Source organism: Pogoniulus pusillus, chromosome 30 (assembly GCF_015220805.1).
Source record: "Pogoniulus pusillus isolate bPogPus1 chromosome 30, bPogPus1.pri, whole genome shotgun sequence".
Classification (NCBI taxonomy): domain Eukaryota; kingdom Metazoa; phylum Chordata; class Aves; order Piciformes; family Lybiidae; genus Pogoniulus; species Pogoniulus pusillus.
In genome coordinates, this window is record NC_087293.1 from 16,457,325 (window position 1) to 16,475,213 (window position 17,889).

Consider the following 17,889-nt stretch of genomic DNA (forward strand, 5'->3'; position numbering starts at 1 on the left):
CCTGTATTTAAGTGGCAGCCTGACAGCTTGGGGTCTGTGTCTCTCCATCTGCTGGGTGTGCATTGTTCTGTACCTGTTCAGAACTCCAAGAGTGCAGGAGACAGCGGCAGGAGCCAGCCCCTGACAAGCCATAAACTTGCTGCCCCTTCAGTCTGAGGGGGAATAATGGTTTGTGTCTTTTCATTCCAAACACGTGTTGCAGGAGCACTCCACATTTGCATTTCCTGCAAGTAATTCCTGGGGCAGTCACCTCAGCTGAGATTGATTTGATTATTTTTTAATATGAAAATGAAAAAATTGAAGCTGAAGACTTGAACACGGCTGAAGAAATGACAAATGGCCTCTGGTGAGGTACTGCTTTGGCTGCTCCCTAATTCTCATCTGGCTCATACTCACACTGCAGTAAAGCTGTGTGCTGGCTGCATCCAAAGCAGGGAGAGCAGCAGCACAGGGAGGGGATTCTCTCCTCTGCCGAGACCCCAGCTGCAGCACTGCCTCCAGTTCTGGTGTCCCCAGCACAAGAGGTACATGGAGCTGCAGGAGAGGGTCCAAAGGAGGCCACAGAGATGATCAGAGGGCTGGAGAAGCTCCCCTGTGGGGACAGGATGGGAGAGTTGAAAAGAGAATGCTCCAGGGAGACCTTAGAGCAGGCTTCCAGTAGCTGAAGGGGCTCCAGGAGAGCTGGGGAGGGACTTCTGACAAGGGCTGGGAGTGACAGGGCAAGGGAGAATGGACTGAAGCTTGAGGAGGACAGATTGAGACTGGAGAGTAGGAAAAAATTCTTTGTGGTGAAGGTGGTGAGACACTGGCACAGGTTGCCCAGGGAGGCTGTGGATGTTCCCTCTCTGGAAGTGTTCAAGGCCAGGCTGGATGAGGCCCTGAGCAGCCTGGGCTATGGGAGGTGTCCCTGCCCATGGCAGGGGCCTGGAACTGATTGATCTTTGATGTCCCTTCCATGAGTCTATGAAAGTCTTCCTGGCTGCCCCTGCCTCCTAAACAGACAGAGGGCAAAAGCTGTTCTGTGAGGGACAAGCAGTAAAGGTGACAGATTCATAAAGCCTGGGTAGAGGAGTGAAGAGCAGGGCACAAACCATCATTTACCAGCTGAAGAGTTTGTGTGCTGTGTCGGGAGAACAAATCAGTTCTGGCAGCAGGTGATGGGCATTAAATCCTCCTTCCCAGTGACAAAGGAGTTGGTAATGGTAAGGAATTGCTCCATCCTGTTTCTCCCAGCACTTCCTGATTGTTCAAGTCTGGATGATCTGGAAGGTCCCTTCCAACCCAACCCATGAATGCAGGAGTATGCTATGGAGGCTACTCAGAGCTTCCTTAGTCTTCCCTCTCTGTATTTACAAGGACTTGGTGGATTTATTGTTGTACTCAAAAGGCTGCTTGAGCAGGGGGAGGATGAGGGCTGTGCAGAGCTGAGCTGGATGTCATACACTTAGAAGATGCTTCGCAGAGGGCTCTGTACTTGGCCAGTGAGGATTTCCTCTTCGGTTCCTGGAGGGAGGCTGCACCTCGGTTAGGAAACGAGCAGTGGAGGCTTTGCTTTAATTCCATTTCTTTTGAGTCTTGGTTTTGCTTACTGAGATCTGACTGACACCATCTTATCCCCAGGGACCCTGGGATCACATTTGAGCTATTTGCTATTTGCTTTTCCTCTGACCAGCCTGGCTGGAATGAGCCTTGGTTGCTCAGGACTCCAACATTACCCTAAATAGAATTGTTTGATTTCTGCTGCTGCAGCTGAACCTTGCATATTTGTGCAGGCTTAGGAGCTGTTAGGGCTTCACAGCTATCAACCAGCTCAACTCTTGGCCTTAATGATTCTTTATTATTTGTGGTACAAATGGGAAACAAGAACCCAGAGCTGAAAATAAAAGTGTTTATGAGCCTATGAAAATGATTCTGCAGGCAGGCAGTAATGAAATCTAGGAGAAGAGGCGGAAAAAGAAATGAGCTGCTCCCAGTGCTCCAAATAGATTTCTTACAGCTCTAATGATGGTTTATTTTCCTTTGTTATTTGTGCAAGCCTAGCAGGGAACTAGGTGGCCTTTCAGTGAGTGGCACATATTTTTTTGCTGAACTAATTTGACATCAGCAGAGCTGTTTCTGGAAGGCTGTTCAATTCCAGCAGAAATAGATTTCCCTGCTCGGAGTGCCGTGGCGCTGGGCTGGCGTCGCCTTTGCCTCAGTTAATGCCCTGTGGCAGTCGTTTCTTCTCAGTGAAAGGAATTTTACAGCGAGCAATTACAAGACAGAGATGAAAACCACTTAAAATGCCCTATCACAACCTGTTTGCTGGTTGGAAATGTGTGCAGCAAGGAGCCTCAGCCCGAGGTCGGCGTTGCTGCGGAACGGGCGGCATGAGGCAGCCGCTGCCACCCGCTGCTGTGCCCTGCGCTGGCGCTGCCAAAGTGGTGCTGGCAGCACCTGACACGGGCTTGACAGCTCTGATAAGGACCTGGGCAACAGCTTGTCACACCCCCACAAACAGTGTGAGAGGGGAAAGTGTGAGGATTTACAGGTTCGGGTGGGCTTGCTTCCTGTGCAGGGCTGTCCCAGCTGCCCGTGGGGAGCCTGACCCTCGCTGATGCCTGCGGCTCCCTGCCTAGGGGGAGTTAAGCAGCTCTGGCTTGACACGAAGCTGGGCATGGCCACTTGGCAGTTCTGAAATCCTTTGCTGCATCATAACACGTTGGAGCTGAGCAGCCTGATCCAGTTGAACATGTCTGCTCCCTCGACTGGATGACCTTGAGAAGTCCCTTCTAACCCCAGGCAGTCTGTGATTCTGTACAGGAATTGGCTGCTGCCTCCAGCACAAGGAGGGCATGGAACGGCTGGAGTGGGTCCTGAGGGGCCATGGAGATGACCAGAGGGATGGAGAACCTCCCTTATGGGCACAGGCTGAGAGAGATGGGGCTGTGCAGCCTGGAGAAGGCAAGCTCTGGGGCAGAGCCTGGCAAGGGAGCAGCAGAGCCATTCCTTTCCAGCAGGCACAGACACCCAGCTGGAGATGCTCAGCACAGGAGATGTGAGGGGCTCTCTTCCTAGCTAGTGAGAGGATGCTTAAGCCACCCTAGATTCAGGGACCACCTGCAGTGAGTCACAGCTGGTGCCTAGAAGTGGTTACCATCAGTGCTCAAGAGTAGAAGTTTGGGTTGCTTGTAGATGCCATCAGACAGAAGGTGTGCCAGGACTTTGCTACCAGGATTGTAATGTTCTTCACATTTAATTAGTTTTGATTTAATAAACCTCTGCCAGAAGTGAACCAGGAGTAGAAACTGCTGACTTTTTCCTCTGGTGAAACAGCAGCAGAACTGACTACCCAGCAGGAGGTGAACACCTCTTTAATGCCTCATCTGCTGTTCCAGAACATTCCCCAGCTTTCACTGACCAACAGGCAACAGTATTGAGCAAGAAAATGGCTTTGTTCTGCCTGCCTGACCTCAGCTTTGACTTTCACCTCTCAGTGACTGTGTGGACCGTGTTGAAGGGAAGCACGTGGGATGTCAGCACTGAATCACAGGTTGAGGGGAAGTGCTGAGTGACAGAGAGATCCCAACAGGAGCTAAGCTACTTGATTGCATCGTTTGATTCTTTCCTGCCCTCTGTGCTTTTGGCTCTGATGCTTCCAGTTATGCACTGCTGCTCTCTCTGCTCTTTTGCAGGCATCAGAGCAATGGAGCAGTCATTTCCCGCTGCGGACAGCCCGAGGTCAGTTGGTGGGGCTGGAGGAATGCAGATGATGAACATCTTGTCCAGTCTGTAGCCAAAGCCTGTGCCTCAGATTCGAGGTCCAATAGCAGCAAGTTAATGAATGGAAACTGTTCCAGGGATTTCTCCAACGGAGGAGACCTCTCTGATGTGGAATTTGGTAAGTGTGTCGCTGTGGAGGGCAGAGCTCGGTACGAAAGCTTCACCTCTTGTCTCTGCTGAGTGAGATTTCAGCAGGGGGGCTGGAATCACAGAATGGCTCAGGTTGGAAGGGACCTTAGAGAGCATCTGCTCCAGCCTCCCTGCCAGGGGGACCTCTCAGCTGGGCTTGGGTGCTCAAGGCTTCATCCAGCCTGGCCTTGAACAACTCCATGGAGGAGGCATCCACAATCTCCCTGGGCAACCCCTTACAGACTCTCACCACCCTCCTACTGAAGAACTTCTTCCTCAGCTCCAGTCTAACCCTGCTCTGCCTCAGCTTCAAACCATTCCCCCTTGGCCTGGCTCCAGACACCCTCAGGGAAAGTCTTTCTGCAGCCTTCCTGCAGGATCCTTTCAGGTACTGGCAAGCAGCTCTAAGGTTCCCCTGGAGCCTTCTTTTCTCCAGGCTGAATGCCCCCAGCTCCCTCTGCCTGTCCTTAGAGCAGAGCTGCTCCAGCCCTTGGATCATCCTTGTGGCCTCCTCTGGACACATTTGAAGAGTTCTGCGTCCTCCAGTTTCTGTCTGTGCAGTCCATATGCAACGTGGGACTCAGTGAGCTGTGGTTTTAAGCACTGTCAGAAAACTCCTTTTGGTTACTCACCACTTTCATGTCCTCCTCCTTAGATTCCTCCATCTCCAACGCTTCAGGAGCAGAGAGTTTGGCAATTCAGCCTCAGAAGCTTTTGATCTTGGATGCAAGATCTTACGCAGCAGCTGTGGCCAACAGAGCCAAAGGTGGAGGCTGTGAGTGCCCAGGTGAGTGGTGCCTCTCCTCAGCTCTCTGGTGTGTCACTCAGAAGGACTTGCTCACACAGTGACCCTGCCACACTTGATCAGGGCTTATTTAACAAGCTGCAGGTGCTGTTCTCCCTGGGAAAGTTCAGTCTTGCTGCAGTGTTCATGTGGCCTTCACCAGGCCTGGCTCAGATGAGTGTTCCTGAGAGCAGGAAACTGGCAGCTACTAGTGTGCACTGCATGGAGCTTTGTGGAGTGTGCTGATAAGCCTGCCCCTGCTGGGTCAGATATGGAAACCAGAAGGAGATAAAGGTGTCCACTCTGCTAATCATAGAAGGCTGGGGGTGGGAAGGGACCTCCAGAGGCAAGAGTTCAACCCTGCTGCGGAACAGGACTGCTTAGGGCAGGTCCCAAATCCCAGACTGCATCAGATTGGAAGAGACCCTCAAAGGTCATGTTGCCTCCAACACCTCCAACTAGAGCAGGCTGCCCAGGGCCACATCAAGTCTGATCTTGCATGTCTGTGCTCCAGCAGGTCCATGGCTCTCTTGTGTTTGGGGCCCCAGAGTGGAAACAGTCACCTTTACTCAGTGAGGGTGCTGAGACACTGGCACAGCCTGCCCAGGGATGTGGTTGAGGCCTCCTCCCTGCAGGCATTCAAGCTCAGCCTTGCTGCACTGCTTGGAGGTATCCCTACTGCCTGCAGGGGGATTGGCCAAGATACCCTTTGAGGGTCCCTACCAACCCAGTGCAATCTGAGAGCCTGTAAATTTACCACCTCAAACTAGTAAGTAACTCCTCATTGCAGAGTAGAGTTTGGAACCAGAGGAGCAGAGCAGACAGGCAGTTTAATTTTCTTCCTATCTATTGATTCTTGACTTCTTGGTAGAACATTTCCAAACAGTTTGTCACCTTCAATCAACTTGAGCTGCACTAAGTGCTCCCTTTTTTGCTGATGGGTTTTCTCCAGGTATTGCCACCTTTGCTTCATTCTCTCTGTACAAAAATATCTCATTTATGTAGTGCCTTAGTTTGTGTCTAACATAATTAAGGAAAAAGACCAAAAACTGCTGCATTTGTGTGCTACTGTCAGTAGTTTCTGACTGAAGTTTTGTGGCCCATCACTGGCAGGGTACTCTGCTTTGGGCTGGGATTTGTTGGGCTGATGAGGGTAAGAAATCAGATTCCATCAAATGCTCTTTTCAGAGCCTGCAGTGTTTTCTTAAGCAAGCATTCAGTATCTCAAAGGCTGACTCTTGATTCTTCTTCTCTCATGGAAAAGGTCATTTTAGCTCTCAGGTTGTCATTTTTGTGCAGTCAAAAGCCTCAGGACAGAGGAAAGTCAAATCAGATCAATACCTTTCTGCACCTTCGTGGGTGCTTGTTCTGACTGCTGGACCCTGTCTGTACAGACTGTGCCTCCACAAAGAGCAGAGTTGCTGGAGTACATCCCAGAGCCACAGCTGAGGGCAGACACTTCAGCTGTTTCCTGTGTTGATAGAATAAGAGAATGCTTTGGGCTGGAAGGAGCCTTCAAGATCATCTAGTTCCAACCCCCTGCCATGGGCAGGGACACCTACTACTAGACCAAGTTGCTCAAGGCCCCGTCCAGTCTGACTTGCAACACCTCCAGGCTTGGAGCCTCCACAGCTTCTCTGGGCAACCTGTTCCAGTGCCTCACCACCCTCCTGGGGGGGAATTCCTTACTAATGTCTGATCTCAATCCATCTTCTTCCAGTTTGAAGCATTTACCTCTCATCCTGTCACTCCAAGCCTTGGTCAAAAATCCCTCTCCAGCCCTCTTATAGCCCTCTTCAAATACAGGAAAGCTTCTCTAATGTCTTCCTGGAGCTTTCTCTTCTCCAGGCTGAAAAACTCCAACTCTTTCAGCCTGGCCCACAGCAGAGATGCTCCAGCCCTCTGACCTCCTGGTGGCCTCCTCTGGACCTGTTCCCCCCATTCCATTCCTCACACATGCCATGCCTGCTCCTCAGAATAGCCCAAGTCAGCATGAAGCAGTGATTGAAGCAACCATTCTGCCCTTTTGAGAGCCTAGGAAAGCTGCAGAGATATCTGGCCAGGCCAGATGCATGGGCTGGGGACGAGGTTCAACAAGACCAAGGGTTGAGTCCTGCACTTGGGTCACAACAACACCAAGCAACACTCCAGGCTTGGGACAGAGTGGCTGGGAAGCAGCTCTCTGGAAAATGATCTGAGTGTGCTGGCAGAGGGCTGAACATGAAGTTAGGATGGAGATCATGAAAAATTGCTTCCCTGAGAGAGTGGTGAGAGGTTGGCTGCCCAGGGAGGTGGTGGAGTCACCAACCCTGGAGGTGTTCAAGAAGCTGCAGATGTGGTGCTTCAGGATGGAGTTCAGTGGTCATGGTAGTTGGGTTATGCTTGGACTCAGTGCTCTAAAGACTGGATGAGGCACTTAGTGCCATGGTCTAGTTGATTGGCTAGGGCTGGGTGCTAGGTTGGACTGGATGAGCTTGGAGGTCTCTTCCAACCTGGTTGATTCTATGATTCTTGAAGGCCTTTTCCAGCCTTGCTGATCTCTGGGAACCTCCATAAAGTGTGCATCCCTTTCCCACGTCTCAGAGCAGCCATAAATCACCACCTCTCTGCTGATCTTCCATCACCTCTTGACAATGCTTCTCCTTCTGGAGGAGCCCAGCAGCATCGCTGGCCCCTTGGGTTTGTTCTCTGCTGTCTGTAGAGTGCAGGGAGCTGCCACAAGCCAAACACCCAAAGCCTTTGCCCACTCTTCCCTGTTGTGCTGTGCTGTGCCATCTGTGGCAGCAGCTCTGGTCCCAGCTTCTCCTCGCAGGATCTTCACAAACAGATGTTTGGATGAAAAAGCTGCTTTGAGTAACTCAGCTCAGAGTTGGTTTTGTTGCTGTGTCCCTGCAGAGTATTACCCCAACTGTGAGGTGGTGTTCATGGGGATGGCAAACATCCATTCCATCCGGAAGAGCTTCCAGTCCCTGCGCCTGCTCTGCACTCAGATGCCAGACCCAGGAAAGTAAGTGGATGTGTGGTGAGGTTTGCCTCTGGCCACAGCTCTCTGCAGCTGAGCTCTGCTGGTGCTGCTGTGCAAACTGGAATTGAGTGGATTTCCCCTGGTGCCTCTCCTGTGTAACAAGACTAAGCTGATGTTTTCTTATTTCCATGGAATTGGAGCTAAAGGAAGCCACTGGATTATTGTCTTTGGAATGAACCTAGAAAATCCAAGCTGGAGCCTTGAGTGCTGATACCAGACTTTTACTGCTTTTGGGTGGGCTTCTAAGTCTTGTCTGCTGTTCCAGGTTTTCAATCTTCACAGCTTGGCTCTCCTTCAGAAAGTCCTACTGGTGTTCCATGTGCTCCACACATCCATAGTGTTGTTTCAGGAGCCCTGTTTCCAGTGCTGGGGGATAACCAGCCTCTAGTGGCTCCACATCTTGGGGTCTTCTGAGCTTGCAGCTTCTCTAGGACACCATAACTGCACCACTTGCCTGTGCTCAGTTTGCTGCTGAGAGCCTTTCATGGTTTCAGAGTAGATCCAGAGGGGCCACCCTAACTAAATTGGATATGCAGATCACAGAGTGGAGTTCCTCACAGCACACCTTGTACAGCCTGGGAATAGCTGAGATATGAGATGTTTCAGTGTCTCCTTAGGTTCTTCCCTTGTATTGAGACTGTCTGAGATCCAGGAGACATCAATGGTGCTGAGCCTGCTGGGTCATCTAAACACTCAGCTTGGAGTGAGGCAGCAGGGGCTGCACTTCACCCATGGCTGGTGCCATGTCCTGCTCTGCTCTGGCAGCTTGTTACTGAATCTTCTTGCAAGTCTCCTGCAGCAGAGCAGGACATGGCACCAGCTGGGCTGCTCCTCAGCTGGGCTGCTCCTCAGCTGGGCTGCTCCTCAGCTGGGCTGCTCCTCAGCTGGGCTGCTCCTCAGCTGGGCTGCATGGTTTGCTCACAGGCACAGGGAGGTCCCCAGGGTTCAAACTTGAGAATGCCTTTCACAGCCTATTAAAACTTGAGCAAGTCAAAGAGCCCAACCTGTCTTCTTCTGTTTTCCTCTAGCTGGTTATCAGCTCTGGAAAGCACCAAGTGGCTGCAGCACTTGTCTGTGCTTCTGAAGTCTGCTCTCCTCGTGGTTCATGCTGTGGACCGAGACCAGCGCCCAGTCTTGGTGCACTGCTCGGACGGCTGGGACCGGACACCCCAGATAGTGGCACTGGCCAAGCTGCTGCTCGACCCCTACTACAGGACCACAGAGGTTTGTGACCCACCTGCTTGGGGCAGTTACTTGGGGCTCTTTTCTGAGGAGCCAAGCTAGAAATGATTTCAGATTCTATTTCAGCTGTCTCTAAATGATTCCAGCTTTGTGCACTGGAGAAGGCAGCAGAGCCAGCAGGAGTTGGGCAGCAGCAGCCTACAGATAGGGTTACACGGATTTGTCAGTAGAGTCTGTAACTGAAGAGCAGATGATGTCCCCCTGTGCTGGAACTGCAGAGTCATGCTCTGTGCTCAGTGCTGGGGAGTACAAAGGGCTAGGGATTGCAGTTTCCATCACACCATTGCAGTTTCTCAGCCAACCATCAATACAAAGCTTTCCTCTTCTCCAGATTTCCCAACTGCATGTTTTCCCAGTTGCACATTTTCCTTCTCCCCTGTCCTATTTCTCTTGATTTTTTCAGCCTAGATGTTTTTTCCACCCCCATCATCACTTTTCAGCACCGTGTGATATGTGATGGCTGGATTCCATCTGGCAGCCCACGTGTAAGATGCCTTTGTTGTCTAGAACAGAAGCGTGTGTCTGGACACTTAAGAGCCTTGGACACACGAGGAGCAGAAGCTTGGAGTGTGGCAATGCATTTTGGATGGAACTGTGGAAACTTCTTGGGTTCTGGAAGTTGGCATCCATCAGGTCAAAACAGCATGGCTCTGGCCTTGCCACAGAACCTCCCCCTGGTCCCTCAGGGTGTTAGAATTCTGTTCAGAGTTGTCTCCACACTCTTTGCTTTCCTTCTTGTCCTTACTGCATCAGAGGAAGCCGCAAGCTGCATCTGTCCCTGCAAGGATGAGAAGTGTCTGGGGAAAAGAATTCTTCAGCAGTGCCACGTTCCAAGGCTTGCAGCTCTCAGCTGTTATTTTTGCTCCAATTACAGACTTAATATGCACACTCTACCATTTTTTTGTCCACTAAAAAACCTTCAGTCAAAACCTTCCTGACCTGTGGTGAGTTGCAGTCCTGTTAGATGAGGTGTCACACTCAGGTGCTTGGCAGGGCACTGGTTTGAAATGTCCTCTGCCCTTTGCATTTGCATGAGTGATTATGCAAGCCAGCCTTGGACGACCTTGTGAGCAGGCTGCACTTGGTGTACACACAGGCAAGCTTCCTCTGAGCCTGGCTGTGCTGCTGAGGATGAATTGTTCTCACCTGTCACAGACTTGCCCATCATTTTGAGGAAAGGGCTTTCAGATGTCCTCTCCCATCCAAGTGGTGGTTACCCTGCTTGAGATGGGTTTGATTGAGATGAACTTCCTACTCATCCCTGCCTGACCACATTAGGAGCTTCCCTGCCTCTCACTATTGAACCTGCCTAATTCACAGCTTCACAGATTGCATCAGAGTGGGACCCTCCAAGGACATCTTGTCCAGCCCCTGCAGCCAGCAGGGACACCTCCAACCAGAGCAGGCTGCACAGGGCCACAGCAAGGCTGAGCTTGAAGGCCTCCAGGGACAGGACCTCAGCCACATCCCTGGGCAGCCTGTGCCAGTGTCTCACCACCCTCATTGTGCAGAACATCCTCTTGATCTCCAACCTAACTGCCAAGCTCCAGTTCCAAACCCTTGTCCCTCATCCTGTCCCCACAGGCCCTCTGAACAGTCCCTCCCCAGCCTGCCTGCAGGTCCCCTTGCAGATACTGAACTGCAGCGCTAAAGTGTCCCTGGAGCGTTTTCTTCCCCAGGCTGTGCAGCCCCAGCTCTCTCAGCCCGTCTATGTAGCAGAGGTTCTCCAGCCCTCTGGTCACCTCTGTGTCCTCCTCTGGCCTGGCTGCAGCAGGTCCATGTCTGTCCCCCTGGGGTCGTGCAGCGTTTCAGAAGGCAGAGGCGTTAGGGCAAGCAGGTAGGATAAGCGATGAGAGCGGTGCTGAAGGGAAGTGGGAGTGAGGACACCAAGCGATTCCCACGAGTCTCAGCCCACCTCAGGACGATGGAAGCAAAGGCAAATAGGAACTTTTCATCTGTGTTTTCCATTCCCACAGGGTTTCCAGGTGCTAGTGGAGACGGAGTGGCTGGATTTTGGCCACAAGTTTGCAGATCGCTGTGGCCATGGTGAGAACTCGGATGACCTAAATGAGCGCTGCCCAGTGTTTTTACAGTGGCTGGACTGCGTCCATCAGCTCCAGAGGCAGTTCCCTTGCTCTTTCGAGTTTAACGAAGCATTCCTTGTGAGTTGTGGCTTGAGAGATTGCTGTTCTATAGCCTACTCCTAAACCACTCCCCGTAGTAACACACTCTAGAGCCCCCCGGGCTTTCTGATTGTCCCTTCTGTCTGATAAAGGTAACCGGAAACTGCCCAGGTACAGCAGACAAAAGCGCTTCTGTACTTCACGGGACCTGAGGTCTGCTCCCTCTTCAGGCAGAAACAGGACCCTGAAGGACTTCTTTTAGAGAAAGAAATGATGTGAATTTAACAGGCTCACCAAAAAGGTGCTGAAATAACTCCAGTATGAAACATCCACAGAGCCTAAAACCCACCAGAGTTAGGGGCCATATACAACCTCCTCTGCTCTGGTCTTGTTCTGACTGGAGGGCTCCTCTAAATCCAACCAGCCCCTGCCTTTCTATTCATTTGTTTGTTCTGTGCTTATTCATTTGCTGAGGGTGGGCTCTGTGAGCTGGATCTGTTTCCTTCTGAAGTGGACAGCTCTCCTACTGGAAGTGTGCCTAGGGTAGTCAAAAGTCAGTTGTGAAGGCCTAAAGCAGGTCTCCGTGGCAGTCCCTGCCTGCAGCACGAGCACCCTGAAGAATAGAAGTTTTGATACAGAGTCTGATCCACAGAGAGGTTTAAAACACATTCCTGTGGTGGTGGCTGCCTCGAATTGCCCCTCAGCAGCTCAGCCGCATAGCTCAGCACGGCTCTGGCTCAGCTGGGCTGTGAAATGAGATAGGGGAGGTTGTGAGCAGCCTCCCAGCACACTGCTGAGGCCCGGGAGCCGGCTGTGGATGTACCCTTAGTGCTCTGCCCTGATTGATTGGAGTGCTGAAGGACTTGTCTTCATTTAAATGTCTGAATAAGCCTGTGGAAGTCCTTTGTCTGCTTAAAGTCGAATCCAGATTGAGCTGTTTTGTTAGGCTGGGCCCAGAGCACAGAGTGAATAATGACCAGAGTTACTGTGCCACAGCCATGCTTAGTGACAGCAGTGCCATGGTTCTCTCCTCTGCCTGTCCTGCAGGCCTCCAAGTTTGAATCAGCAGGACTGTCCTGCTTGATTGTGAAAAACTACTCTGCCTTTGTACTTTTTCCTGCTTTTTTTTGTCGAGTTTTGTTGTTGTTTTGTTCAGTTCTGGCTTTGCAAGTGTGTTGAGTTCTCTTGGTGTGCACAGAGTGCTGGGTGCGTGGGGTGGCAGCCTCGGGACGGGGCTGCGCTGGCCTCTGCAGGAAGGATCTGTTGCTTGTGAAGCCTGAGTGCTGATTCTCGGTGAAGCTGATCTCTTCTGCCGTGTGACCCTTGCCTGTTTTGGTCTGTGCAGGTGAAGTTGGTGCAGCACACCTACTCCTGCCTCTTTGGTACATTCCTGTGCAACAATGCGAAAGAGAGAGGAGAGAAACACACTCAGGAACGGACCTGCTCTGTCTGGTCTTTGCTGCGGGCAGCAAACAAAGCCTTCAAAAACCTGCTCTACTCCTCCCAGTCGGAATCTGTATGTATCCTCCAGCCCCTTAGGGCCTGCAGCCAGCCCCACAAGTGTGCACCTTAAGGAGATGCCCAAGTGCAGCAGCATAATGAGGGAAGAGCTTTAACGAGAGCAAGTGTCGGGGCCTGCACTTGGGTCACAACCTCTAGCAATGCTTGGGGCAGAGTGGCTGGAGAGGAGCTTGGTGGAAAAGGACCTGGGGTGCTAGTGGAGGGCTGAACAGGAGCCAGCCTGTGCCCAGGTAGCCAAGAAGGCCACCAGCATCCTGGCCTGGATCAGCAATAGTGTGGCCAGCAGGAGCAGGGCAGTGATGGTGTCCCTGTTCTGGGCACTGGGGAGGCCACAGCTTGAGCACTGGGGTCAGTTCTGGGCATCAAAGCATGGGAAAGACACTGAGGGGCTGGAGGGTGTCCAGAGAAGAGCAGTGAGGCTGGGGAGGGGTCTGGAGGGCATCATATGAGGAGCAGCTGAGGGAGCTGGGGGTGTTCGGTCTGGAGAAGAGGGGGCTGAGGGGAGGCCTCATTGCTCTCTACAGCTCCCTGAAAGGAGGCTGGAGTGAGGCTGGGGTGGGTCTCTTCTCCCAAGTAAGCAGCAACAGGATGAGAGAAATGTGCTGAAGCTGTGCCAGGGGAGGGGCAGGATTTGGAAAAAAAATTCCTGCAGGAGTGGTGAGAGGTTGGCAGAGGCTGCCCAGGGAGGTGGTGGAGTCCTCATCCCTGGAGGTGTTCAGGAAGCTGCAGCTGTGGTGCCTCAGGATAGAGTTCAGTGGTCCTGGTAGCTGAGTTATGGTTGCACTTCATGACTTAAAGGTCTTTTCCACCCTCAATGATTCTGTAATGGCTTCAGTGCCATGTTGAGCAAAGTGTAGGGCCAGGGCACCCCAGGAGGGTGTGCTCCACCCTCCTCAGCCAGGTGCACCCTTGAATGCTTCAATCATTCAAGCCTTGCCTTAAGTTTGCTGATGTCTGAGGACTGTCACATGCAGCCTCAGCAATGTCTCTCTGCTGGAAATGCCTTCACTGCAATGCAACATTCCACTTGTAGCAGAAAACATTTCAGGGCTGCACAGACAGACGTTTCTAGAGAGCTAAGCTGTGTCAGAGGAGTGGCCTAGAGCTGCTCACGAAGCCAGACACTAAGTTCATCTGATCTAAACAGGAAACAGCTCGGATTCCCTAGCACAGCTTCATTTCTCTTACTGCTTCCCACTTCCAGCTGGGCAGGCTCCATGGCTGCCCCTGCTTTAGCAGGGGGCTCCGACTGAGTGATCCTCTGTGGTCGTTTCCAGCCCTCACCGTGCTGGGCTCAGGCATTCTGTGAAAGCAAGTTCCACACTCACAGAATCCCTCTTAGGAGCGAGCTGCCTCTTCAGCAGAGGATTTCTGCAGACACTGAGCTCTTCCCGTGTGAGTGCTGGCACTGCAGGCAGGGCTGGCTCTGAGCAGCTGCAGCAGCGCAAGGGGATGCTAGTTCAGCTCTCCTGTGGCAGCGCTGCAGTGCAAAGGACGAGGAGATCTCTGCTCTAACAATGGGCCACTGAGTTCTGCAGCAGTGTCATTGCTGCCAGCATTGTTAAGGTGTAGATTCACACAGAGCACATTGCAGCAGTTCATTCACCAGAGGGTGAAAGGCGCCGTTGTTACGCCTCAGGCTCTGCCTCTGAAAGGGGAGATAATGATAGAGCCAAGTGGAGTCAATTACAAATGCCAGCTGCTCACTGCCCATCCCAGCGAGCTGGAGACCTGGCAGAGCCTCCCCTTGCAGCCCTGAACGTCAATCTGCTGCAGCCAGGCCTGCGGAGCTCCTGGGGTCATTGTTTCTGAGCAGGGCCTGTTCTCCCCGCAGGTGCTGTACCCTGTGTGCCATGTGCGGAACCTCATGCTCTGGAGTGCTGTCTACCTGCCCTGCTCCTCCCCCTCCACCCCCGCCGACGACACATGTGCCCCCTACCCTGTGCCAGGCTCTAGCCCTGAAGATCAGCCTCTGGGCAGGTGAGCCTCCAGCCCAGAAATCCCATCCTGTGAAGTAAGATCAACAGAGAATATTGTGGGATATAAAGAGGAGAATGCCTGTGGGGGAGGGAGGGGTTTTTCCTGGGGCTATGTGTGGGACTGGTGGGCTGAGCTGCCCAGCAGCAGCCTGGCATTGTCTCAGCTGTGAGAGCTGATAGCATAATAGAGAGAGCTGGGGCTGTTCAGCCTGGAGAAGAGAAGGCTCCAAGGAGACCTCCTGGTGGCCTTCTGGTGCCTGAAGGGCCTACAAGAAAGTTGGGAAGGGACTTTTTACAAGGGCTTGTAGTGATGGGATGAGAGGGGATGGATTGCAGCTGGAGGAGGGCAGATTGAGTCTGGAGATCAGGCAGAAATTCCTTGCAGTGAGGGTGGGGAGACTCTGGGACAGGGAGGTTGTGGTTGTCTGCCATGGAGGTGTTCAAGGGCAGATTGGATGCGGCCTTGAGCGACCTGGGCTGGTGGGAGATGGGGTTGGATCTGGATGATCTTTAAGGTTCCTTCCAACCCAAACCATTCTGTGAGTCAATGAAGATCAGCTCCTGGAGTTAAGCTCTGGGTGTTGCACAGCCTTGTGGGGTTCCTTATATCCTCGTGGGCTGTGAGCTTTTCTTTAGCCATCTGGAATTGGAGCCCTTCTTTGTGCTGCGGAACTCTTTCTGTGCTTTTCTGTCCAGTGCTTCTGAGCAGCACATGTTAAGTGGGAGGTGTGCCCAGGCTGAAGCACCTCTGCTTTGTGCTGAAGGGAACGTTTCCAGTCTGATTGAACATATTTGCCTGATGGCAAGCAAAGAAAGTACTGAAGCTGCTCTGCGCTGCAGCTGGTCACAATGTGCTCCGAGATGATAGCTTCACAGAAGCTCATTAGCTACCAGCTTGCTACTGTCCTTATAGTATCATAGTATAGTAGTATCATAGTATCATCAGGGTTGGAAGAGACCTCACAGATCATCGAGTCCAACCCTTTACCACAGCTCAAGGCTAGACCATGGCACCAAGTGCCACGTCCAACCTTGCCTTAAAGTGCCTTTAAACCATAGCCTCTGAATGCTTCAAGACCCCAGATCCCCTGCCTTTGGATGCTGATGGTTTGTGCCTTTGCAGGTTACCAAAGACGAGGTCGTTTGACAATCTGACAACTGCCTGTGACAGCAGCGTGCCTACCGCCAACCGCCGCAGCAGCGACCCCAGCCTCAACGAGAAGTGGCAGGAGCACCGCCGGTCCCTGGAGCTCAGCAGCCTGGGCACTGCTGGGGATGACCCCTTCGAGGGGGACAGTCTGGGCAAGCAGGGCAGGGCTCCCCTGGGGGCAGAGCTCTCTGTGGCTGCCGGCGTGGCAGAGGGGCAGATGGAGAACATTTTGCAAGAGGCCACTAAAGATGACGTTGCTCTAGAGGAGCACTTAAGGGGCGGTCTGGAGACAGTAGGTAAAGGGGATGAGGTTGCCCTGGAGAAGGAGAAGAGAGCTGAAAACCTCCACGGGTACCTCAGTGACCTCTGTGAAAAGGCTGAGGTGAATAAAGGTGCCCTGCTGAACAATCCAGCAGCCAATCCACACCCGCTTTCACAAGGTGCTTCTGAGCTGAAAGGACAAGGGGACGAGGACACCGACCTCAGCAACGCTGTCCAGAAGTTACCTCAGGTGAAAGGGCTGCAGCCTGCTCCCGTGGAGAGCTTTGTACATAGAGATGCTGAGATGGAGGCGGGGGAGGATGGCCTGGGCAAGCCCGGAGGAGAAGCAGAGAGCCTGGACAGCACGGGGCAGGTCAGCCTGCCCTCGCCTCTCACACTGCCCCACGAGGCAACAGCGTCCAACATCGAGAGCTCCACGGAAACCTTAACAGAGAGTGAAGCAAAGCAGGAGCCCCTCCCCAGGGCTCCTTGCCACAGACCTCAGCCCACCACGGGCAGCGCCGAGGACCGCGCCTGGCCCGCGCTGAGCAGGCCGGAGTGGGAGAGCATGGTGGAGCTCCAGAGACTGGGAACCAGAGCACACAGGACTTCTGGTAGCAGCACCACACACATCCCAATGCCTTCCCCTTGTGCCTTGCCTTTAGCTGAATGTAAAGAGGAGATTGTGTGCAACGGGGAGCTGGAGCCCGAGAACAGGGCGGTGGAGAAGCCCGCGGGGTTTGGTAGCTCCCAGAAGCACCACACCGCCAACGGGCACTGCCTGAACGGGGAGGAGAGCCGCCTCAAGGCCTCGCTCAGCCGCCAGCTCTCCGCGGCCAGCTGCAGCTCCGCGCACTTCCCACTGAGGAACCTGCACCAGAAGTGGGTGCTGGGCCAGCTGGGGAAGCAGCAGGCAGCCAGCAGCCCGGACCAGCCTGCCAGGAGCCACCTGGACGACGATGGGATGCCTGTCTACAGCGACGTCATCCAGCAGCGGCTGCGCCAGATCGAAAGCGGCCACCAGCAGGAGGTGGAGACCCTGAAGAAGCAGGTGCAGGAGCTGCGGAGCCGCCTGGAGAGCCAGCTCCTGAACAGCTCCCTGCGCCTCAACGGCGACTACGGCGACGAAGTGGTGAGTCAGGGGGCACTGGCGCTCGGCTCTTGGGCTGTTGGCAGGGACTGCTTCAGCCACGCAGCCTGGAGAAGACTCCAGAGGGACCTTAGAGCTACCTGCCAGCAGCTGAAGGGATCCTGCAGGGAGGCTGCAGAGGGACAGTTCCTCAGGGTGTCTAGAGACAGGACGAGGGGGAACGGGTTGAAGCTGAGGCACAGCAGGGTTAGACTGGAGCTGAGGAAGTTCTTCGGTGTGGAGGTGGTGAGACTCTGGAAGGGGTTGTTCACAGAAGTTGTGGATGCCTCCCTCCTGGAGGTGTTCAAGGCCAGGCTGGATGAGGCCTTAGCAGCCAAGTCTAGTTGAGAAGTGTCCCTCATAGCAGGGAGGTTGGAGTAGATGAGCTCTGAGGTTCCTTCCAACCTGAGCCATTCTGTGGTCCTGAAGAGGGCACACAGCTGGCAAATGGCAGGCAGCAGTGACTGGTACCTTTGCTGCACTGAGGTGATCTGAGATTGGGCAGAAGTGTACCAAAGGTCTGCTTCAAGATGGGTACCCACACATACCTGCACATTCTCAGACACCTCCATGGGCCTCACTCCAACAAAACAGAGTTATTTCACTCTTGCCTTCAGATGCTTTCCTCAGGATGTGGCTGTGGCATTCATAGGCACAGCAGTGTAGGACTGACCTCTGGTGCTTTGCCTGCCCAGGGTAAGGTGCAGCACTGACTTCTCTAATAGCTCAAACCCAGGAGCTTGGAGCCACCTCCATTTCAGATGGCTGCAGTGCCAAGGCTCAA

At 53.2% G+C, this 17,889-nt stretch overlaps 1 protein-coding gene across 8 annotated transcripts in view; it reads left to right on the forward strand.

Annotated features, from left to right (window-relative positions):
- Positions 1-17,889, forward strand: part of MTMR3 (myotubularin related protein 3) — a 72,679-nt gene that overhangs the window by 46,427 nt on the left and 8,363 nt on the right. For all 8 annotated transcript variants that reach the window (XM_064168885.1, XM_064168887.1, XM_064168888.1 and 5 more), the window contains 8 exons: positions 3,675-3,880; positions 4,547-4,678; positions 7,571-7,682; positions 8,729-8,924; positions 10,919-11,104; positions 12,411-12,581; positions 14,421-14,566; positions 15,689-17,108. In XM_064168885.1, the coding sequence (XP_064024955.1) occupies positions 3,675-3,880; positions 4,547-4,678; positions 7,571-7,682; positions 8,729-8,924; positions 10,919-11,104; positions 12,411-12,581; positions 14,421-14,566; positions 15,689-17,108 (2,569 nt within the window). The remainder of the gene's footprint in view (positions 1-3,674; positions 3,881-4,546; positions 4,679-7,570; positions 7,683-8,728; positions 8,925-10,918; positions 11,105-12,410; positions 12,582-14,420; positions 14,567-15,688; positions 17,109-17,889) is intronic.